Genomic DNA, 25,138 nt, shown 5'->3' on the forward strand with positions numbered 1-25,138 from the left:
GCAACAGGACAAGGCACTCGCCAGCTGAGAAGCAGTGCTGTCCACTGGTCCACTGGCACTGGCTCCTGTGAAGTGTGGCTGCTCCTTCATCTCAGCCGCGTGTAGGAGCACTCAGGCTTCTACGGGTGAGAAACCTTCCTGCGCTGAGGGGAGTGTCTAAGAGGCAGCTACGGCACCTCCTGCGTCGCTTGATGAGAGAATATTTATTCATGATACTAAAAAGAGAGTCCCTGCCCCCCAGGGCTTACACTGCACCCTCCCCCTCACAGCAGACACTCTGCTTGTGCTGGAACGTGGAAGGCGGTTGCAGCAAGGAAGGTTCTTGTCAGTATGGTCAAGGAATTAGAGCAGGGGACAGAATCCAGAGAGGGAAACTAAGGCACAGATAAGTTACATGACTTAGCCAAGGGCCAGCTGAGGCCAGGTCTAGACACAGAGTTGCACCAGTTTAACTAAAGGTGTGATTTAAAATGTCTCTTCTCCTATGCAGACGTCAGAGCTCTGTGGCTAGGTTAGATAGATGATAGCCTCTATATCAAGGATTAGAGTCCACACACAACTGCATTGATTTTTTCTATTGTAGATTTACAGGCAAGCTAAACCGAGCCTCCCAGTTTTAAACCAAGGTAAGTGCACATGGGGTTTGCACTGGTTTAACTAAAGCAGTTCCAGACTGTGTGAAGGCAAGCCCACAGAGTCTGTGGCAGAGCTAGATAACGCAACGTCTCTCTCCCAAGTCACAAGCCAGTGTCTTGTCCATTGGAGCATCACTGCGGCATAAGCACGGCATCACACAGGCGTTCGCACTTCGCAGACCTTGTATCAATCACTTGAGAACAGAATCATTAACCCCTCTCACTACACCCGGGTCCCAGATTCCGATTCACACCAGAGGATAGAAAGTTCAGTGCCTCTGCTGCTTCTTACTGGCAAAGCCCGACATGCCCACCCAACATTACCAGACCTCTCATTCCTTCCCGCTCTCACCAACACGTTTGTATGAACAGGGCAGAGCTGGCCACCAATGGAGCAGAGCTACCTCTGTGCTGCTGCTCTCACATCTGCACCACCAGTATCACCTCATCTCATGCGCCTCTGGCACGGAGTTCTCCAGGCACTTCTGAACAGCAGCTTCATCCCTGAGCTTATCTTTCAACAATGAAGACTAGCAAAAACCTATTTTTAGCTGCTGTCAACTTCTCTCAGGGACCCAAGCCACAGAAAGCTCGTCTATGTGCCCATCTTTCCAGGCGATGCGGTCTTAGAATACCGATTACGCTGCGGGTTTTACACCTGAGGGAGGCTCAACATACAGGGCCCTAAGCGGTTAGTTCTTTGGCCTCACTGAACTGGGTAGATGAGGATCTTCTTTCCTGTAACGAAGTCTCACCGGAGGCGGGCGATGAGAGAAATGATGTAGGACGATTACAATGGAAAGCTATTGAAGTAAGAACTGGAGTGTTGTAGAAGAGCCCAGGTTAGTGGTGGCGGAAAGGGCCTGCCATGCTGTGGGATTCGGAAGGGACGGGCTGCTGCTCAACAGAGCTCCATGGAGGGAGTGAACGGATGAGGGCAGCGCTGCAACGCAGATACCAGCAGTGCAAAGGCAAGAGGTCATTTGCTGCACGTAGGACACCCTTAGCAGAGAGTGCTTGGCTTCAATCAGCCCTGGCGCTACCACTTCCGGACGCCAAGTGTTAATGCCTGAGATCTGGGATACTGGGAAGCTCCCCCCAGAGTAGTTTCAAGAGATCAAACCACCATCATCCACCCGTCAGCAGGTAGAGTTGCACAGCTCTGCTGCAGGGGGGGCACTAAGCCTTTCACAGTGTGTACATTTAAAGGACAGGAAGGCAGCTTACCTGCTGCCCTTCAGCTCTCATCCACCCAACAGCTGACAAAAGGAAGCCAAATTGGGGTCATGGGGCAACAAGGGTAGATTCTTTTCTGCTTCTGACCATCACAGAGTGACGGGGGCAGAAGGGACCACATGCTATTGTGCAACACACCCGCAGAAGATACAAAGACATGCTGACCGAGGAATGGAGGGCAGGTCCCAAACCAATGGAACACCAGGACAAAAGCCACATTTCCTCCTCCACCCCCTGCCCCCCACATGTTCAGGCCCCGCTACCCCAGCTCCAGTTCTTGACTTAAACCGACAGAGACGAACTCTACTGAGCGTTGCACAGGCCAAGCAGCTCGCAGGGAGAGGTTTCAACGCAGATGCACCATTCCTGCTGCCAGAACGAAATAGCAAAAAAATTCATGACTAATATTTTTGAACATTAGTTTATATTCTGCCAGAATTTAACAGAACAGATAAAAAAGGAGACAGATGAAAGTGTCTCGAATATAACGAGCTTTATCCAGTAAGGTTCAATCATTCAACTTCTCAGTCAGTTTTATAGATTTTTGTTTCACCCTCTGCAGCTATAAAAGAGGTTTTGTTTGGAAGCTAGACACATTCCTAAAACGACTCCCTCCACTCTTCACAAAGAAATGACTTTTCAGGAGCATCAAAAGCCTAAACTGACCTGCTTCCAGGAGAGACCAGTGGCAAGGTCTTTGACAGTTAGCAGGGAGCTTGGTTTCTTTCTCAGAAGGAAGAAACGCTGCGTGGCTGAGTCTGACCTCACACACCAGCCCCAGTCAGTCTGTAGCGCAGTCAGATTTCCAATGTGAAACCCTGACGCTGTTTATCCTCGCTGTTGCAGTTTGTGCACCTAATGTGAAGAACACATTGCAGGCTCCAGCCTGGCAGCAAGCGCATTGGGCTAATGCCTCAGCTATGCATCTAGGTGCTTGGTGATTCTGCGAACCTTCTCCTTTTTATTTTTGTTCCCATGTTTTTTCCAGGGTTTTCCTCTGACATTCTCGGCGCTGGATGCAGTCAAAGACACAGGCCCACTGCCAGGTTTATAACCCATCACAGTCTGGACGCCTTTTGTCAGAGCACGGACATTCTCCTGGAAAACAATAAATATTTGCAACACTGTAAGCAGGAAGGCATTTCACTGTAGATTGAATTACAACATATATAATATTATTCACACCAGACATAAGCAAATCCAGATACAAGGAAGCACATCCATAGATGCAGAGATGCCCCTGGCAAAGGACAGAGGGTGTCATGCAGCACAGCAGAGCCAAAGCCCGCTGGGGCTTCCTGCCTAGTAGTGCAAGGGGCAGAGCACACCGCTGCCTAGGGGCTCATTGGGATTGCAGTGGTCTGCTTCAGTCATTGGCTGTAATGACCTTTGCAGAACAACACTGCAGCCACTGTGCTGGGACTTGTTTGTGCTCCCGTCCATCCGTGACATGTCCAGCACATAGGCAGCTCCTTGGGCTGAGTACTGGGCCTCTCAGTTTGGGCCTAACTGTGAACTAATATTAAAGCCCCTGTGTATAGAAAAACACATTCCTGTTTTTACTTTCACCACTGTACACACCCTTCTAAGCAAGGTGCATGAGAATAAACTGAGTGTGCCAGTGGGAAGTGGTACTGTACTCCTTGTACTGGCAGGGAGGTGGATTAGAGTAGAGACTCCCAGATTGTGGTCCAGGGACTATGCTATTGCAGAGCACTCGCTCTACTGATCACATGATGCTGGCTTCTCTGCCTTTCCAGCTGCTAAATCACAACAGAAGAAGCTCAGACTAAATCAATACTTTGCTATTAATTTTCTCATGTAAGCAAGGGCTGTAGTAGCCATTGGGATGCTATGGGATTGTGAGCGGGAGAGGAGGTGGGTGGTGGCATCTCCTACAGCTAAGCAACCTCAAGGTGTGTCTCTCTCCTTTGTTTCTGGGAGTTAAACAGAGTTTTCAAGAGTAAAGAAAGGAGATTCCATGTACCCCTTTTGTCATCTCTTGGGCTGAAATTAAAGCCCCGTACTGTACAGGGGAGCCTTCACTTAACAAGAGAGCCACCGCCAACAACACACAACCCCGCAATGGTCCTGACAGCTATGTAAAGGGCAGCACGTTCACTGTCTGACTGCAGCTATGCCAGGACCCTGGGTTTTGATAACCTTATGCTACCAGCTCTGGACATCTGTATGCAGCCAAACTGTTCTCAGCTAATTGCCCTTGGCCTGTCACTACAAACACAGATGTGAGATGTTTACAAGACAACAAGTCCCCAGTCAGGCTTTCACTAGCCATTGTTTTGGTGACAGCCCCTCAGTGTTTCAGGGAGCTGCTCTGGCACAGAATAAAATGCCAGTGGGAGTGAACTTGGCGTTGGGATGGTTAGCAACTAAACACAGTGGCCTGTCGGGGTGCAGATAGCGCTGCACATGCTCCCCCCGCTCCGCAACATTCCAAGCTCCTGACCATACGGACCTGCTGGTTCTTTTCGGAGCAGACCCTGCTGAAATTGCTGAGGGGCCAGACTGGCTGATGGTTTGTAATCTCATCAAAGAGATATCAAGTTAGTTTGACAAGATCTATTTTCCATAAACCCATTTTGATTGACATTAATTGTATTACCTACCTTTAGTTTTTTTTAAAATCATTATTAATCGAGCCCCATATCAGCCATTCTATTATTTTGTCTGGGATCAATGTCAGGTTGACAGGCACATAATTAGTCTCTTTATCCCATTTACTCTTTTTAAATATGGGCACAACAGTAGTTTTCTTTCAGTCCTCTGGAACATCCGCTGTTCCAAGACGTACTGAAAGTTAACATTAACAGACCAGAGAGCTCCTTATCCGAGTCTTTTAAAATTCTTGGATGCCATTTATCTGAACCTGATGTACAAAGGCCTTTCTGCCATTTAACAGCCCCCTTAGTTACTTTTTCTAGTTACCTTCTAAAGCTGCTGACAAATCGCTACTAGGATATATGTCTCTAAGGCAACTACTCCAGAACTTACCTGGTGGAAAAATGTTTTGTCCACCACATTTTCAATTTGTTTTGCTTTCTGATTCCTTTCTGGCTTCATTTCTGCATTGGCCTGCATAGCTCTGTGCTGTGTACATCTTTCATGCTGGTGTTGGAAGTCTTTTGGGTCAATTCCCGGAGGAGGATGGCAATACAACAACTTACCCTGTAAAAAAAACCAAAACAAAACAGAAACCAATAAATGGCTTTCATCCTCATAGCAAGAAACTCACAGCCAGACCCAGAGAGGGCAAGGATGGACTCCTCAAGTTAAGACAGCAAAATTATGTCTAGTGGCTAGGAGCTGCAGATTATTCCCAACTCTTCCACAGACTCACATTAACTTTGTGCAAGTCCCATAGACGCAACGTTTCATTTTGCCTGTCTGTCAAATGGGTACAATACAGACCTCCCAGTGGTGCCAGGAGATCTAATTAAAGCACTTTTGGATCATCCACCGAGAGGAACTATAGAGGTGCAAAGGATTGTTATCATCAAGATTATGGGCACTGCAGTCATAACCAGGCCAGAACTCGGCTCACTAAACAAAAGGAGTTCTCTTTCTCACTGTGTGCTGTATAGACTCTTTCCTGTCCAGGTAGCACAAACTGTTTAGCAGGTCTCTCTACCATCACACACAAAACCATCTTTCTAATTGTAACCAGCAGAGAGAACTCATTCCTTTCTTCCCTTTTCTTTATAGACTTTTGGTTAAAGAAACACTTCACTGTGTCGTGCTCCTTCATCCTCCAAAGGAAGAGCTGCTTGAGCAGGATAGATATGAGTGGTAGTGAGAACTTACACAGACGTAATCTTTCAACACATAACGAGCTGATCTTGGCTGGTCTGGCTGCCCATGCGCTGTCATAAACCCTCTCATATCTGGGAGAAAGGCAACAGAAGGTTAAAATTCAGAGACATGTTGTACCAGGCTCTCTGAACAGCCTATCAAGGAAAGAGAGACTCTCAGCTGTACAATACCCACTGCTGACACTTTCTTTTGAGAAAAAGCCCATGTCCTCTCCAAATCCCATTCGGACGCCAGGCTTATTGGGAACAGCAGGGAATAGGAGATGCAAGCTGTCACGAGGGGAGTTAGATAAGGTGAGAGGAACACTGTTGATTGCAAGGGGCATCTAGAGGCATTCTAGTCAGAAGGAAATGAAGAGATTTGACAACCCCCCAAAAACCCAATCACGGTCAGGCTAGAGACGATTAAAGACACCAGAGAACACACTCAGTCCTCAGAAGAGGGAGATAAGCGGCTGTTGCATTTAGCTCAGATTGACTCTGTTGATTGATTTAAGGAGTGTTGGCACTAGGCATCTAACACGGTGAGCGTCACAAACCAACTGCCATCTTCAAGTCATTGCCAAGCACCATTCAGATATGTATGGCTTATGTAAATGCCCTCTGATTACGGTTATTTCATCTGCAGGAAGCAAATTTGCAAAGCATGACTATAAACACACACAGAGGATTATCCATCAACACAAAGCCTCCAGCAAGGACCTCTTAGTCCAAGAAGAGACATTTTAGTACCTGACACACAGAAGGGAATTTACTCCTCCCAGGCAATGTGTCAGTAGCTAAGTGCGCTGCAGGGGGATGGATTTAAAGGCATCACTCACATCCATATGCTGTTAGCAGCTCCTCAGATGTTGGCTGGCGATCTGGCTCCTCACCTTCTCTCGGTCGTATGATATTTATTCCATAGGTTGCTTCCAAAACATGTCGTGGGATATGCTGGCAAACGTGAGCCAGTGAAGGAAGCCACACGTTGAGTTCTGCTACGCGTGCATGAGTTGCACAGGCTGAAGGTACTCTATGTTACTCAGGGAGACCACTTCACTTTTAAGAGTGAAGAATGACATGTAAAGAACAACCTTCAGATCTGATTGTAGAGGTTGAAAAAGGAGAGAGGCATGAGCCTCTGCAATGAGGCTTATCTTAAAATAACACAATTCAAAAAACCAAAGCAGAAGACAGCAGCAACACAGGGTCTATTTCATCCCTTGGGCAACTACACCCACTTCAATAGATATGGCCAGCCAGGCCTCAGGCCCTACTAGCATACAGTATATTTCACATCTAAGTGTTATACACGCCAAATACATGTGCAATTACACGCATGCAAACCTTGAACAAAGGATATTAGAGAAATAGGGGGAACATGGTCCCTCATCTGGTCTATGGGCAAAATTCCACAGCAAATCATCTCTGCCTTTGTAGAGATGAAGGATGGCATCACCAGACCAGGGCAATCGCAGAGACATAGGCCAGGTTCCACATACAGAGTCTACAAGGAAAAGAAAAGCAGAGGTCACGAAGAGTATCCTATGTTCAAAGTGAGGAAAGGGAACGAAAGGCCGAAAATCACAGTAAGTGTCAGGGAGGAGGAGAGAAAAGTGAGTGGAGGGGAAGATTCAGTGAGCAGAAACTCCACCACACTATAGTGGTGGCATGGTGAGCTGGAGTCCATGCTTTGCTCAGTGTGAAGGTGACCGCTGAGGAAAGAACAGAAAGCCACCATAACCCCAGATTTGTAACAGACTCCCAGGGACAAGGAGAAGTGACAGCTCTGAAGGCTTTTCCTTGCAGTTTGAAAAGGTTCTATCATCCTGAAGTGGGAGGCAAACCAGAACACACAAGGAAGATACTCATCCTACACTTCATGCTATGGGAAGTGCTTCCTGATCTTTAGGAAGCCAAAGAAGTACCTAATTCTGACTGAGGACCCCTTCTTGCCACGTATGGATGGAGAGAGAAAGGCCAAGAACCACATTCACAGAACATTCCGATCAGAACAGCAGCTCTCATGTGTTAGTCTCTCTAAGTTGTGGTCAACACTATGAAACTGCTTGAGAACCCCTGCCAGATAGCATGATCAGACATTCCTAAACCGCCTTGCACAGGTCAAAACAATGCATGGCATTCAGACCAGAGATTCAAAAACTCCCAGCTTCTGTCACGTGGGCAAGCCATCTTGCAATCAAACTTTCTTCAGTCGGGAGGTGACTGAAACATCAGCACCCCACTGATACCTGAAAATGCTTTGTGTGACCGGGTGTGGCAGACACCGACACTTTCTTGTTTCCCAGGATTGTGTTGATTGTTGAGCTCTTACCAACATTAGGGTAACCCACCTAGAAGGAAGAAAGTGGATCGATCACACAGTCGTACAACACAGGGCACCATTAAGCAACTTGTCAAGGTTTGGTACAAGGCCTTTTATCCAGCACTAGCCAACAATCTAAGCACTGTTTGAATGTTGTACTGCAGAAAACTGCAAGGCCGCAGTGCTTAAAATGAATCCACACTTCAAATCCTTACTGGTTTCACTTGCCAGGTTTTTGTCCTCGTGGGAAGCTGGCCTTCTGGACAAGCATATGTTTCACACGGCAAAGAACTTACACCACTGTCTTAATTACAAGCTCCAGCTTACCAGCCCTACAGTGACCTCTCCCTCCTTCACCTTCTTCCCAGTATGTATCGTTTTGAATATCTCCAGCAATTCACTTTTCTGTACCAGATGGCTGTCGTTACTGATGTGTCTCCTCTGCACTGGCGCTGGGCTTTGCACTAAAGCCCCATCAGTCCTGCTCTCCAGGCAGCTTGGGTTACTGGAATTTACTTCGTCCTCACCGTCATCTTCAGAACAGGTTTGCCAGGCATCCTCCTCCTCTTCACAGTCCTCATATTCATCACTGTCATCGTCATCACTACCCAGGACTCTGCTTTCACGATACAGAGAGTTACCTGGGTGCGTGCTTTCTGCACCACTCTGCAGGGCTCTGTCCTCTTCCTGACTGGACCTGCCATCTTCAGAGTCACTTGCCTCCTCTGCTGCCTCCTCAATTTTTAGTCCCTGGGTAAAGAGTGAGAGTTTCATGGATGGAATAGATACAGGATAGAACATAACCAGCAGCAATGCTGTGGGGAAATAATGATTGTACTGTATACATTTAATTCTCACCCCCTTATCGATTCTACATGATTACTGCAGCCTACCAATAACCCATGCAACACTCCTGTGTCAGCAGCAGTCAGAGGGTTTGGAGATCAGTAGATGTCTTCCTCCAGTGGCTGCAGTGATCACACACTTGACAGATCTGACGTTACAACACACAGTGTCAGAGCTGGGTGGGAAATGGTTTTCCCATCTTGAAAAAAATTTCATATTCTTAAAAATTTTCCCTCAAAGAAGTCAAAAGTTAAAAAATTTCCATTAACCAACAATCCAAAATGTTTTCTTGATTTGGGTCAATCAGAACATTTTGTCTGGATTTTGACACCCTCCTATTTTTAAAGATATAATAATATAAAACTAAGATTAGTTTATATTTCTAAAGAAAAAGTCACCTTGAACCAAAAAATATGAAAATTTTCCACTTTGACAACTGCAAAACTTTTTTTTTCAAAATATCTGAAAAATGACAAATTCATCTAAACAGTTCCTTGCCTGCAAACAGTTTCAGTTTTGCCATTTTCTGATGAAAAAATGTTTTGTCAAAAAACTGCCAACCAGCTGTATACATGCTCCTGGACAGCAGATACAGGATAATAGAACTGGCTAACAATTACTGAAACAAGCCAGCCTGTAAAACCTGTAGGTGGTACTGTTGAGAACATAAAATTTGAGGCAGTGAGTGATAGTCAGTTTGTTTCCTCATGCAAGGAGACGAACCAGTTGCTTCTGGTTCTCCCATGCTCCATTCCTTCCCAGGGGAAGGAAAGTCCTTTGTATGGACACCAATGGCCCACACACCACCTTAGCAAAGAAAGATTCCACTGCATTAAACTAGAATGAAAGTGGAAGGCTGTCAACAGGTCTGCACTCATTGTCTCTGTAGCTATACAACAAAACCCTCAGGGACAGGCTTCACATTTTTGCTCAGTACTTATTTCATTTTTCTTGAAAGAGGATTGGAAGAGCTGTGCTAAGTGATCTGCAGGGGTATATTACGCCATTTCACTGCAACTTTCTGCCACTGAAATGCTATTTTGTAACTGTGCATTATTACTCTAGTGCAAAGGTTCCCAAACTTTTCTTATGGCATACCCCCTTCCAGATGTGCCAGCTGCCCGCGTACTCCTATCCTACTCACCACTGATGTTTTGTGTGTTCTTCTTAACACTACCTGTCTTTAGCCATCTGTCCATATTTCACCATCATGTACAGATATAGTTATAGCGCGACGTATACAACTGAACCCCATCCTCCAAGTCCTGAGCTCAGTTAGATGGGACAGTTGCTAGGCAACTGAACCTGCACTGTATGGTGACTAGAAATGAGGGCTCTTTATGTCAGCGTCTCTGTGGATCTGTGTTCTCACTGGTACATCTTGAAGTAAATTAACTACCATATTTCATATAACAAATTCCCACAGAATTTCAAGGCTTTGTCTGGGTAGCCTATTATGAAAATGCAATACATAAAATCCACGATCGCACAATTTCTCCTGCATACGTCCTATGTACCCCCAGGGTATGCATACCACAGTTTGGGACCCCTGCTCTGGATTGAGGCATAGCAGATACCCTTCCCTAAGGAAGAGGGTATTTTTCCTCTCTCTCTAGAGTTCAGTTACCTGTTTCTTGTGGTCATGCTTGCAGTAGTGTAAGTCTAGGCCTTCACAATTCACCAGACACACAACCCAGTGTGAACAAGTTACCTAAGCTACCTTAACTTCAGCACTCAGCCGCATGCCTTCTCCCAATGCTGACCAGAACACAACTTTAATGCCTTCTCTCTCAAAGAACTGTGCCCAAGCTGCGCGCTGCTCTTCGCTCAGCAAATCCGCCTTGTTTATCAGAATGATGTTCTCTTTGTCGCTGCTCATTTCCTTCACGTAACATTCCTGGAGAACACAAAAGGACTAGACAGGATTCTGATTCGGAAATCTCTGCAGTCCAACATAAAGTAGTCTGACAAGTAAAATCAGGCCTGCTTCATTTCACACTTAAGAAGGCTCACCAACAAGTCTACCATTAGGGTTCCGCACACAGCTGTATGTCTGTTTTGCAAATGCAGTTACGGGCACTGCTTGCACAAAGTGGATATTTGCAATACAAAGGGCAGGACACAGCTGGCATTTTATACACAACACACCCCAGTTACTCACACAGGCACAGGAAGACTCAGAACTTGGAGTACTGGGTCCCAAAGCTGACTCTATTTATCAAGTTCGCTATTTGGCTGCTGCAGGACATTTTATTTCAGAGACTTCTGTTAAATGGTTGCTGTTTTTGTAATTCCCAGTATTTCTTTTAAATGTTTAGGATAATGGTAATCCACTGGTTTTTGATTGTATACTGCTTTTGAGAGGCGTGTATAATGTACACACACATCTTATATGCTGCGTAATCTATATAATTATACTGTATATAATATTATATACTGTCAAAGTGAGAACTGAGACAAGGACAGCAGTTTAGAATGACATTTGCTTCACTTAACTTACCAGATCTTGGCATCTAAACAGGAGAGGATTTCTGGCATCTACTATCTGAACCACAATGTCACTGCAAAATAAAAGGTCAGTAAGCACCTTCTGCTGCATTATCATAAAGGACACAGCACTTGGTTGTTACTGTTTTTGTTTCTATCAGTGAAAGTTAAGAGATGGAATTTTCACCTGTCAATTGTGCTTACTAGTTCCACTAAAGACTCTTACTGAACTAACAGAGCATCTCAGTCCCCCATGACAGGCCGACTCATTTCACAGAGCTGCTATTGTTAGACAGTATCTCAGCTGCTCCCAGACTTTGGTGTCTAGTTCTCCTGTAATGCAGCTAGCTATTTAGAATGGGAAAGCAGTTCCATCCCTCTTGGGAGATCACACTGATTAACCTACGCTTTGGAAATATTCCCAGCCAAATACCACTCTTTCCCTGACAGCAACTTATAAGGTCCCAAAAAGTCATCAAGTGCATTTCAAACTGTTCACCCCCTCTAATGCTAACAGAATTGCTGGGAAAAGAGAAGCAGAGAGGGTTTTCCAACACATCTAGGCTCCCTGGGACAGTATTAAGGATCCACTTTGTATTCAGGAGAGAAACCACGTGAGTATTCTTACCAGCAAGTTAAGGAAGTATGGGTTGGATGAATGGACTATAAAATGGATTGAGAACTGGCTAGAATATCGGGCTCAATGGGTAGTGATCAATGGCTCCATGTCTAGCTGGCAGCCGGTCACAAGTGGGTCAGTCCTGGGGCCGGTTTTGTTCAACACCTTCATTAATGATCTGGAGGATGGGGTAGATTGCACCCTCAGCAAGTTTGCAAATGACACTAAGCTGGGGGGAGTGGTAGAACTAGACTTGTTTAGTCTGCAAAAGAGAAGAATGAGGGGGGATTTGATAGCAGCCTTTAACTACCTGAAGGCGGGTTCCAGGGAGGATGGAGCTAGGCTGTTCTCAGTGGTAGTAGATGATAAAACTAGGAGCAATGGTCTCAAGTTGCAGTGGGGGAGGTCTAGGTTGGACATTAGGAAAAAGTTTTTCACTAGGAGGGTGGTAAAGCACTGGAATGGGTTACCTAGGGAGGTGGTGGAATCTCCATCTTTAGAGGTTTTTAAGCTGCGGCTTGACAAAGCCCTGGCTGGGATGATTTAGCTGAGGTTAGTCCTGCTTTGAGCAGGGGGATGGACTAGATACCTCCTGAGGTCCCTTCCAACTCTAACATTCTAGGATTCTCTGTTACTGGAGAAAGACGCATGCAGTCACTTCCAGATGAACATGGAGCGATTTAGCTAGGACGCTCACAAATGTAACTGTTGCCAATATCCTGATAATTCCCCTTCGATTGCCGGCCTGCTAGCACAGACCGCGGCCTGTTCTCTGTATAAGCTTGATGGCTGCCAAGCACTGCACTAGGAGAAGGGAAAGCCCAAAGGGAGAAATCATGCAGGATAAGCCCATCTGACCCAGAGAGTCGAACTTGCCCAGAACTCCAAGTGAACACTCCCTTTACACACACAGTCCTTGCCAACGTGCCTGTGGGGAAATTCCTTCCCAGATCAAGCAATCAGTTTACCACAGTGAATACAAGTAAGACTCCTCACCGTTATATGTGAATGCCATTTGTGCCAGAGATACCCCTGGTGTCCAATTCTCCCTTTCCCCCCTCCTCCCTTGAAACCCAATAATGTAGATTCTGCTAAAACTTCCAGGAGCAGGTCATTCCAAATACTGGTTGTTAGTGTGATATTCTGGGGGATCTGCCTGTGCAATATATGAATTCTGGTTGATATTATGAAGTTATTAGAAATTGTTACTATGAAATTGCTGACTCCTGGAATTCCTAGATTCCAAGGCCAGAATGGACCATTGTGATCATCTATTCTGACCTCCTGTGTAATACTCCTAAAGAATTCCTAGACAGCAGTTTTGTAGAAAAACAGCCAATCTTGATTTAAAAATTGTCAGTGATGGAGAATCCAGCACGACCTTTGGTAAATTGTTCCAACAGTTAATTACTCTCACCATTAAAAAAATACACTTTATTTACAGTCTGAATTTGTCTAGCCTCAAATTCCAGCCAGTGGGTCACGTTATATCTGTCTCTGACAGACTGAAGAGCCCATTATTAAATGTGTTCCCCATGTAGATACTTATACACTGTAATCAAGTCACCTCCTTAACCTCCTCTTAGTTAAGCTAAATGGACTGAGCTCTTTGAGTCTATCCCTATAAGGCATGTTTTCTAATCCTTTTAATTGTTCTCCTAGCTCTTCTCTGAACCCTCTCCAACTGATCAACATCCTTCTTGAACTGTGGCCACCAGAAGCAGCGGTTGCACCTGTGCCAAATATACAGCTAAAATAATCTCTCCACTCCTACTCAAGGTCCCCTGTTCATGTATCCCAGCATCACATTAGCTCTTTTGGCCACAGCGTCACACTGGGACCTCACGTTCAGCTGACTGACAAACCCCAAATTGTTTTCAGAGTCACTGCTTCCCAACATAGACTCCCGCACCCTGGAAACATGGCCTGCATTCTTTGTTCCTAGATGTATATACGTTCATTTGGCAGTATTAAAATGCCTATTGTTTACTTGCACTCAGTTTACAAGCAATCCAGGTCTCTAGGTATGTGTAACCACCAGGGCTTACAAGTTTCCTGGCAGACCAAGGACAATAGCCAATAGTTAAGGACTATCAGCATCTGAATAGGTCCTACCTGGTGAGAACAATAGTTACTGCATTCTAGAGGAAACCAGTTCTCTCCATCTTCCCTCTACAGGTGGCTGGTATTGAGAGAATGGAAAATTCCCCCAACAAGAAAGAGAGAAATGGGACAAAGCAGGGGTTTAAAGAGGAGTCGCAGGGGAGGTCTCCCTGATAAGCCACACAGGAAGTTTGGGCAAAACACAGGGGAAAGGGATGGACAGCCAAGGTAACAGAAGACAGGCTAAGGAGACAAAACTCCTTGTTTCAGAACCCAAGCCACTCACTGCAACAGAAGGTCTCTATACAGCCCCAGATGACCCTGACACCAGCCCCCAAAAACACTCTGGAGCAGTGAGGACATGGAGGCAGGGAAATGCAGGTATGGTTTATTATTTTTGTACAGATCTTGGTACAAAGTATCAGTGTGTTCTATGCTACACCTACCACGTGGCCCTTGATGAGGTAACCCAGCAGGCTCACACCTTCAGGTGGAGCTCTGGGAGAGGGTGCGTTAGTTTAAGGTACAGTGGAGTCTGAGGGGTCAGCACTGGCCTAGGGCTGCGGGTCTCCATTTCCATGAAGGGGTAGCAGACTGAGAGCTGGTGCCGAGGAAATGTGCCAGAGAGGCAAGGGAGGAACCAGTGCTGCAGCCTGCTGGGACTCAAGGAAGCTTAAAGCACACAGAGGGTTTGGTGCCTGCTGTAGTAAGTATAAGACCTAAGTAATGTAGTCATAAGACCTGTAAAACAGGCTAAGGCCTAAGTGGAAAAAGCCGAGTGAACAGGAGTATAAAGGGAAAAAATCAAGTTAACTGAAATTGGCACAGGAAAGTGCTGATACTGCAAGCATATACATTGCCAAAATATTACTAAAATGAAAATTATGTAGCAGGTGCAGGAGGCACCAAGATACCACAGAGAACTAACTCCCTAAAATGACACTTTGATGAATAGAAATGATTAAAAGGTGATAAATGGAGTTGTTTTTCCCAAATCAGCCAATTAACGGAAAAAGATGGTATTAGATTACATCAAGAGTGTGACAACTACCTATGTCAAAGGGGGCAGAACGAAATTGTATGTAACAATGTATAAAAGAGGGTCTCAGAGGGAACAATGTCGTCCGGTCCAGGGGATAATGGAAAGTGCCACCGTTGGGCCGTGGCCATTGTAACGCCGCCTATACGAAACTGACCCAGAGATACTCTGTGGGTACTTCTCATTGTGCTGCATGCAATAAACCTGGCCTGGGTGCCTTCATTGCTCAGCTAATCGGTGGTCGTGTCGATTCACTTGATCGTGAAAGCCGTCTCGGTTTCCTAATCAGAGCTGGGACAGCATCTGCACAGGGACACACACGCGCAGCCTACACTGATAAACACCAGTGGCCAACATACCGTACCACACCTGGATCCCATCCACGCAATCTGGTGAACAACCAGAAGGGGAAGCCCTACCAGATATGCAACAGCAAGATCCCTGTCTGAGAGATGGAAGGAGAGGCCGTACAGGGGTTTAATCTCTAAATTCAGACTGTGTGGTGGGGATTTTCATGACTAGAGATACAGAATGATGTGGAATCACACAGAGAAAAACTATTACCAGCTACGTCTGAAGGGTGTGAAAGCCACAGATGCAGAGGAATCACTTAATGCGTCACACGGGGATGGGATAGAAATAACAACAACTGAATATCATCCTGATAGCAATGCATTAGGACTGTCAATAGTAAGGAGAGGGAAACAGATGTCCAATTGCTGGAGACTTTTTGAACTAGACTGAACCAAACACTTCTAGAAAATGCCCATTAGCGAGCACACCTATATTGTCAGGAAGATGGATTGGATTGGATTGTATAACAGGTATCTCCCATCTTCGAGTTCTACGAGTAGACCCCACAAAAAAAGAGCTCCAAGGACAACGCGCTGATCTGTGCAGACCCGCACCACTATCTAAGCACGTGTACGGTACCTGAATACTGGACATAAGGGCACATACAAAGGAGGATGTTTCTGACAGCCTGGGAGCTCACCAACCAAAGTCCCCCTTGACATTGAGACAGTACAAAGAGGCTCGTTATGAAACAAGCAGATTGCTGCGACCTTGCTGGTGAAGTATTTTTCAATTTCAGGAAAATCAGTAGAGATACAATCTCAAAGTTAATTACTAATGAAATTAAATGCCTCAGATAGATTAAACTGGCAGATGGCTTTGCTCTTCTGTTTCACTTAAGCAGAAAAAATAGGAAGATTATTTTTGAGGTATGCCAGGTTGTTGTTAATGCCCTCCAATAATCTTATTATGTATGGGAAGAGGCCCTAGACCAGGAGCCCACTCTTCACCTCGGCTTTCAATTGTTCCCTTATTCCAGGACACACTTTCCTACCAGCCCCGTGCCATGGAATGACTATATGGGTGGGGTAGAGGTGGTGGTTAAAGCTGATGAAAGATTTAGAATGGACAGTCTAGAAGACAAGTCCACCAGGGAACCCAGAGAAAGAGGGCTGCAGGTATAGCTGATGTCAGTGGGATTACTTATGCTGTGAGCTAAGCATGTGCACATATGTCTGCAGCACTAGGGCCTAAAATTGGCTTTTTTTTTTTTTTTTTTTAAACCCTGCTCTTAGTGACATAACATCTTTGTCACTTCAAAAGAAAATTACTGCAGTGCTAACAATGAAAAGTTACTTAGTCTTTCAATACGTTCACAATCGCTTTGTTAATTTTTTTAAAGATATTAAAAAATAGGAACCAAAAGTGATATTACAAAATCCCTATTCAGGCATTTAAGTGACTCAGAAGCACAAGTTATTGACATCAGACTGCAAATTATGATGGAGGAATATAGTCTGGTCTAATTATTTCAGTTTTCTTTGCTTGTGGAAGTTCAATATATTGGAAGGTGAAGTTGATTACAAACACAGCCTGAGTTATCTGCTTATCAGTTGTATGTTTCAGTTTGTGATGTTGTCACAGTGAGGATGTTAACAAAGTCCTGGACTTGTCTTCAGCAGAGATAAGCATTTTAGGTCTGAAGCTTCATAGTTACAAAATGTCCACATTAGCCACTTAAGACTATGAAATGAGAATAAAGTAAAGTACAAGCAACACGTGAATAAAAAACATCTGATTTAAATTAAAAACAAACAAAAAAGCCAACTTGTGCTCTCGCTCTTTTTTTTTAAGTCATGATTTTTATCCTCTGCAACATACAGACACTGATAAATGTTACCTTCTTTCAATGACTCTCCAGAGCTGGCGCCAAAAGTCTAAATTCCGTTCAAATGGGGTCAAAATCAGTTTCTGTTCTTCCTCCAGCCTAGAGAGAAACAGAGAGGATACACAACATGCAGATACGTTAGAGAGCAAACACGGCACCAAGTCTCCTTGGAATTACTCCATACTCGCCTCTGCCAGAAGAGTCTACAAAAGTCAGGGACTCAAATGTTAAGGTGCCCCTCCTGCAAGGTCTGTAAATAAATCTCAGCTCCTGAAGAAAACGCACCCTAGTGCCATTAGTACACCAGTGATGTGATGGCAACTGGTCACAGCAAAGAAAAGCAAACTCCATCAGCAAACAAACAGACTAGGAGAATTCAGAGCTAGGGTATCAGAACAGATCAAAGAAATTACCCCCAGGCCACCCAGTATCTATACAGCTAGTTGGCACGTGGAGAAAATGTATTTGGGCCCATTCCTGATGGCTTACTCTCTGGGCCAGCAGATCACTTGGTTCCATGGGGGTGGGCACCTCACATTTCTCTTGAGCAGCACCGTCCTGTAGAACCTCAAAGTGTCATTGGCATTCTCTGGAGACAAAGGCTTATCCCACCTCCTCTAACGGGGTGTGGGTATGACATTATGCCTGAGTTGAGAGTGGAGAGTCTGAGGGGATTCTGGAAGGCCTGCCCCAAACCAATTAACCTCCATTTTTTGGACAAAAAGGAGAAACCCCCAGTGTGTAAACATGATTTACAGGTTTACTTGGTCCTGCCTGAGCGCAGGGGGCTGGACTTTTCGAGGACACATCAGCCCTATATCACTATGATTCTATGACACATGGCCCAAACTCAAACTCATAATAACCAGCACCTACAATGGTACTTTTTGGAAGCGCGCCCCAAGGATAGGCCAGGATCATAGTGGTGACAGACCACCAAGGGTTTTTCCTGTATTTACCAGGAACAAAAGACATGATCCCTATGTCATTAGCGCTCTAACAAGAATATAACAGACCACCTCTCCCAAAATCCCATTGATTGGTTGCGTTAAGCACGAGTAGCACACTCACCGAGCAAGCTGTCGTCTCCACTCCAGAAAGCTCTCTCTCTCTGCTTGCTTTAACTTCTCAGCACTGGTTCTCTTGTCCCAGTACGGTCTAGAATGTTCATGTATTGAAAAAAACATATAGCAGCGTTTTAGAATGTTTTCTTAGTTATATTTGTCCAATAAGAGTAAGATCAAAAAGAACACCGGCTCTGGACAGTTCAGTAGCATTTTATTGGTTATTGTTCTTGCATATAGTATGTATTTTTGGCAGCCTAGTAAGTATCCCATTTCTTTGTTCTCTTTAAATATCATTTTAAAAAGTGATGAGTGCTTTAAACAGAAAAATACATTTCATGCTACATAATAATCTTTCACTCAAAAAGTCAATTTCCTCAACTGTGTTGCACAGGATATTTAAGAATGTGGGATTCATCTTTCCCTCTAGATCTTTGTGTGTTTAAGAGTCTCTTCTATCTGGCTGGTCTCAGATGGTTTGACTAAGACTAACAGTCCTCTTTAAATAAGGATTGACTTTTGAAAATAATCTTGCTCAGTGTTAAAACTCTTAATATTCCATTCAATTATCCTAGAAGTTCATTCCTATGATTCTCAGTTCTACAAATGGGTCAGATTCTGAAGTCAGTGAAGTAACTCTACATGCAAGGATGATTTAAAATGTGAAGTGTTGCACAGGGACCCTGTTCTTGCAAAGGTCACTTGCACTGCAGCACTGTAGATGAGCTAAAGAGTCCATTTTAAACCAATAGGAGTACAAAAAACAAATCTTGTTGTATTTTAATAGTCCTATTTGTCTGTAAAGCTGTTTTCATCTCCACACATATACAATGCACTTCTTCACTATACATTATGGCCTTAGGCCAGAGCATTCAGATGCAGGGCTAACACTTCACATCTTTCAACGCTGGTGCAAGTTATTATTTTACAGAGCAAATATATTGGATTCTTTGGAAAGAGTCAACAGTAAAGTTTATCTGAGAAATACGTGAGGGTTTATGGTGAAAGCCCTTACAAAGCGTTCTATTACCCTTGAATTACAAAACCCAATTATTTTGTCATGTGACTATAATAAAAAGACTAAATTAACAAGTGAGTTAAGAATTCAGTACATAGCATATAAGTTTGAGCATCATGAAGTGGGCACAAAATAAGAGTATTACACAAAACCCAGAATTTATTAAGCTATTTTGCAAGTCAACTGTTAGCTTAACTTTTTTTTTTTTTTATATTTAAAGTAGTATTACAGCAGTAATGAGACAACAGAACAAGACAACATATCCTACTGAAGTAACATCAACAAAATACTACCTGAATGAAACCTAAACCATTGCTTTATAAATATAGCAGCTCTGAAGTCAACACTTCTGCTGAAGAGGAAATAATGCTCTTTTACCCAGATTTAAAAGGTCATGAATAGCAAAAATACAAAACAAAAGAAAACAAAAAACCCTCAAGCAAAAATAGTTTGAAATTTTCTCACTTTCAAATAATACCAGCAACATCATCATCTATTGGTTATAGAACCTTTTTCATCAGTAATCTCAAAGCACTTTACAAAGGAGGTCAGTATCAATATCCCCATTTTACAATTGGGGAAACTGAGGCACAGAGTGGTGAAGTGACTTGCCTGAGGTCACCCACTGGCAGAGTTTGGAATAGAACCCAGGTCTCCTAAGTCCTAGTCCAGTGCTCTATCCATTAGGATACACTGCATTCTCTACTATGTGCAAAACATCCTGGCTGCTGGATTGGTTTGTTTTCACAGGGCACATCTACACTGCAGCTGTAATTTCCAGCTTGGGGAGACATACCTACACACACTTTGATTGTGCTAGTGCTGCACAATGGTGGGACGGCCCCGCTGCCCCCAACACATACCTATGATTTCAGATGGGATTGTATTCGGGCAGGCAGCTAGGCCATCCCACCACCATGCGGCCATGGCTGCACTGCTAGCTTTCACATACTAGCTCAGTCAAAGCTTGCATGGGTATGTCCTCCTGAGCTGAAAGTTACACCTTCCAGCTCCAGTGTAGACATTCCCAAAGTAGTATATGGTATTTTCAATTGTCTGGTGCCTCACATTATTTAAAAAAAGCACACTAACTGCTCTGCTACTGGGCCTCTGCACTCTAGCACTGATCCTGGCATGTTACACTAATAGTGCATTGCTACCCGTGGGAAATCATTACGTGCCTGGTTCACCTGACAGCACTAGTAGCATATTTTGCACAATGTTCCTGGTATGTTCAGGTCAAAACTTCAGGCAATAGGACAAAATTTCTGTTAAATACAAAAGGTAAAATAAATGTGTCAAATAATAATGGATGAACTGTAAATCCCCATAAAAGGAAACTTATAGTGGAAATGCCAATAGACTCAACTGAGGAGACACTGCAGTATTGCCCTGAACTGTATCTTACCTTCTTGGTATACACAAAAACTGTCTGTTTTCCTCATGGAGTTTCTTAATATTTTTGATCTCTTCTGCTGTCAGCAGGCCAGTCCTAGCCTCCGCAGGAACAAACTTGATATTCAATTTCTCTGTTTATAAAGAAAAAAATACCTGCCATTAACATGATCAGCAAGTGCAGTTAGGATCTGGGCTCCAAGAAAAGAATGCCCGTGTGAGGGTGATGGAAATACATTGTAAGCCTGCAGGAAACCTTACCAATGAAAACCATTTCCTCATACCATTCAACTGTTGCTGGGCTCACTTCAAACCAATAATTACATGTACATTCTGACTGTGAATCTGTGCAAGGATAGTGTATACTGCTTCAGTTTGCAGATGCTACTTAAGTTGTTGACCATTACAATAAACACAATTTGATTTCTTTGGGGAGATTTTAACACTATTGTCACAGTGAATTTTTTTTAAATGCTGATTTAGTGTTTGGGAAAGATATCAGATTAATAGTACTTGGAGACTGAAGTCTTCTAACAATGGAGCAGAAAGCACAGATTTCCACCCACTCCTCTGCTAGTATGCCTCAACCATCGCCTACAAGGACAAAAGATTAGTCCCCATTCAACCCCCGTCTTTTTTGCGGATGATACAAAGCCAAGTTCTGTATGCAGTGCGTATTTATGCAATGGGCATCTGGTTTCATTAGGAGATGGATTGATACCACAAAATATTCCACATAACGTCTGCTCCCTACATTTGCACTGAAATAACTCAAATGGTTTTATGTTCACATTTTCCATTGTTTTGGTGTAAGTCAGTGGGTGGACATGCTTAATGTGGAATAATAGTGCCCTGTTTTGATTTAGCTTAATTCAAGCTTTTACCAACTGCTGTTAAATCAAATAGGTCACCTATTTCAAAATGTGATGCCCACCCACAGACTTGGACCTGAATAATGAAAGGTGTGATTGTAAAACCAATGTTGCTATTTCAGTGCAAATCTGTGTTTACCAGCCCTGAAATATAAGTTGGCAACACCTTTCAGTCACTACTCTGCATAGATTTTAAGGCCAGAGGACCCATTAGGTTGAAATTCAATAGGACATATGCAAAGAACTACACTTAGGAAGGAATAATCAATTGCATAAATACAAAATGGGAAATGACTGATGTGGAAGGAGCACTGCGGAAAAAGATCTGGGGGTTATAGCAGATCACAAACGAAATATGAATCAACAATGTAATACTATTGCAAAAAAAGCAAACATTGTTCTGGGATATATTAGTAGGAGTGTTGCAAGCAAGACACGAGAAATAATTTTTCCACTCTACTCCTCACGGATAACGCCTGAGCTGGAGAAATGTGTGCAGTGCTGGGCCCTACACTTCAGGAAAGATGTGGACAACTGGAGGAAGTATAGCAACAAAAATGAATAAAAATCTAGAAAACATGACCTACATGGAAAGATTGAAAAAAGGGGGTTTGTTTAGTTTGGAGAAGAGAAAACGGAGGCGGATGTGATAACAATCCTCAAGTATGAACAAGGTTGTTACAAAAGAGCCACTGGCTCTTGTGCTGCCTTCCTCCACTAGATTAAGGAGCTCTGCAGGACCCAGGATTCTCTCCCTGCCAAGGTCCTTAGACACTTATCAAGTCCCCTCTCATTCCTCTTTCTGATAAACGGTTTGAGCTCTAAGTCTCTCACTATAAGGCATTTTTTCCAATGCTCAAATAGTTTTTGGGACTCTCCTACACCCTCTCCAATTTTTCAACACTCTTTAAAAAATGCAGACACCAAAACTGTACACAGCAATCCAGGGCTGGTCTCACCAATGCCACAAACAGGTAAAAAATCACCTCCCTCCTCTTCCACCCCCAATTATACATCTAAAGGTCACATTCGTCCTTTTGTTGTATCATTGCACTGGGAGCTCATGTTGAGTTGCCTGCCCACTATGACGCCTAATATTTTTCAGTCATTGCTGTCCAGGATACAGTCCCGCATTCTGCGGGATGGCCTGTATTCCTTGTATAACTTTGCATTTGGCTGTATTAGAATGCATTTTGTTTGAATGGGCTCATCTTATCAAATGATCCACATGATTCTGTAGGACTACCCTGTCCTCCACATTACTGACCACTCTGCCAATCTGTGGGACACTCCCAAATTTAATCAGCCGTGATTTTATACCTATTCCAAATCATTGATGGAAGTGTTGAACAGCATCAGGCCTAATACAGCTCCCTGCAGAACTCCACTAGAAACACGCCTCTTCAATGATGATTCCCCATAGTCAACGACTTTTTGAGCTTGGTCACTAAGCTAGTTCTTAATCAATTTAATATGTGCTCTACCAATTATGTATAATGCTCATTTTTAAAATCGTAATGTCATGATGTACGAAGTCAAATACCTCATAAAGTCTATTACATCTATTCAGCGACTTTTATCAACTAACCTTGTTATCGCATTTAAAAAACCATGTTTGTTCAACAAGACCTATCCTCCATAAAACCACGTTCACTGGCATTAATTATATTCCCACCCTTTAATCCTTTATCAATTGAATTCCAAGGGCAGCTTTTCTATTATTTTGCCCAGGACTGATGTCAGGACATTAGCTGGGTCACCCCATTTGCTCTTTTTGGGTACTGGCACAACATTAGCACTTTTCTTCTGGAATTTCCCCTGGAAAACTCATGGGTTATATTTAAAGTGGGGACCTAGAGAAGAAAAGCTCTTGCCTCCCCATAATTAATCTTATGAGCCGTCCACTGTCTCCCACCACCCAAAACAATATGTTTAAGTGCATGGGATACTGTATTACTGAACTAATAATTAAGTGTTACTATGGCAATTTGTACTAATTTAAGATATTCGCCACTAATTTATTTGTTTTCTTCAACATAGTTTTCTTTTTCCCCAGTGTAAACACCACATGCCTGTATTATTAAAACACTGAGGGCATGTTAGAGTTAAGAGACAGATTACATTCTCATTTGAGTCCCCTATTGTCAGTTGCTTATAACCTTCTCAAAATTTGTGTTTTATACAAAAGGTAAAAAGTGCCCGCACTTTCTTCACATCCTGCAGAATCCTATAGCAGCTTTATAGGGAAATGTAGGGAAAGCCTCAGCTTTTAACAAACCGAATGTCTATTAACACACAACACATTTTTATCTTTCAAATGATGGTATCAGGATGACTCTGCAGTACGGCAAAACACTTACCAGCCACAAATTCGGTTCCGGCAAGCTCTGCTGTGGCAAGGAATTCCTCAAGCGAGCTTTGTTCTGTGACGGACTGAAGGTTGAGGCGGCCCCAGTCATACCCGTCACCCAGCTCACTGGTATGTAACTGTGAGGGAAAGCACAGACTGAAAGTCAGACTGCTCTGCTAAGCTGGTGAGCACCCAGCAGCGGAGTCGCACCCCGCGGCCGAGAGAGCTCAGTGCCCGGGCCTGGCAGGGGCCGTTCTCCCAAAGCACCCGGGCAGCATCACTTGAGCCCTTCGGGGAGGCTTCTCCCGCATTCACCTGCCGCCAGGTGTGCTCAGCGAGGGACCGTCTGTGTCAGGGCGAGGGGCTGACATAGCCATGCCGCTCGGGCTCTGAGCAGTACCTGGGCAGTACCTGGGGCAATACCTGGGGCAGGGCAGGACTCCCAGCCCGGGAGCAGAGGGGGTGACTACAGCCGAGGTGGCTCCCATCCAGGGGTGGGAAAGCAGCAGGGTGAGGAGAGCTGGGCCCTTCCCTGGGGCAGGAAAGAACATAAGCTCGGGGCGGGGAAGGGGCGAGAGGAAGGAAACCCCCGCCGGGGGGAGAACAGGCCGTGAGGGAGACCCTCGCCGGGGCGGGGGGGCACACGGGGGGGAGGATGAGGGGGAGCCCCACGCCGGGGGGGATGGGCACACCGGGGGGCTGAGGGGGAGCCCCACGCCGGGGGAGCTGGGCACGCCGGGGGGCTGAGGGGGAGCCCCACGCCGGGGGGGGGATGGGCACACCGGGGGGCTGAGGGGGAGCCCCACGCCGGGGGGCCTGGGCACATTACCCAGGAGTCCGCCTGCCGGCTGCCCCGCTTAGCCTGGCTCCGCTCCTTGATGAGGGCCCGGCCGAGCCCCGCGCTTCTCTTCTTCCTCATGCCGAGGCCTCGCGTGTCTCGGCTCCCAACCAAACGCTTTTCTCCGGGTCTGGTCTCCCCCGGCACCCGTCCCTGCTCCGGAAGTGCTGTTTCCGTGAACCGGAAGCCAGGTGGCTGAGGAGACTTGGGGTTTTCCAGGAGACCCGGGCTCCCCCGAGCCTTAGCAGGGTCCCGCCATTGGACGGAGAGGGGAGCCCGGGGCCGGGGCCGGGGCCGGAGCCGGAGCCAGGCCCGG

At 44.9% G+C, this 25,138-nt stretch overlaps 1 protein-coding gene across 2 annotated transcripts; it reads right to left on the bottom strand.

Annotated features, from left to right (window-relative positions):
- Positions 1-1,846: 1,846 nt before the first annotated feature.
- Positions 1,847-25,138, bottom strand: LSG1 (large 60S subunit nuclear export GTPase 1). 2 transcript variants are annotated; one of them, XM_067542823.1, is made up of 14 exons: positions 24,814-25,138; positions 23,995-24,121; positions 20,776-20,896; positions 18,357-18,443; positions 17,298-17,384; positions 11,356-11,416; positions 10,576-10,752; positions 8,337-8,759; positions 7,936-8,037; positions 7,047-7,190; positions 6,523-6,646; positions 5,694-5,773; positions 4,884-5,057; positions 1,847-2,969 (listed from the first exon to the last, which is right to left on the bottom strand). In XM_067542823.1, the coding sequence occupies exons 1-14, from the start codon at positions 24,901-24,903 to the stop codon at positions 2,790-2,792; spliced, it is 1,977 nt and encodes a 658-aa protein (XP_067398924.1). In that variant the 5' UTR covers positions 24,904-25,138; the 3' UTR covers positions 1,847-2,789. The 2 variants fall into 2 exon arrangements, with proteins under 2 accessions (XP_067398924.1, XP_067398925.1); XM_067542824.1 differs by lacking the exons at positions 1,847-2,969; positions 4,884-5,057; positions 5,694-5,773 and having other exon boundaries at positions 6,558-6,785; positions 7,031-7,190; positions 24,814-25,045.

The sequence above is a fragment of the Emydura macquarii genome, unplaced genomic scaffold (assembly GCF_026122565.2).
Source record: "Emydura macquarii macquarii isolate MOO-44397 ecotype Brisbane River unplaced genomic scaffold, CSIRO-AGI_Emac_v2 contig_729, whole genome shotgun sequence".
NCBI lineage: Eukaryota > Metazoa > Chordata > Testudines > Chelidae > Emydura > Emydura macquarii.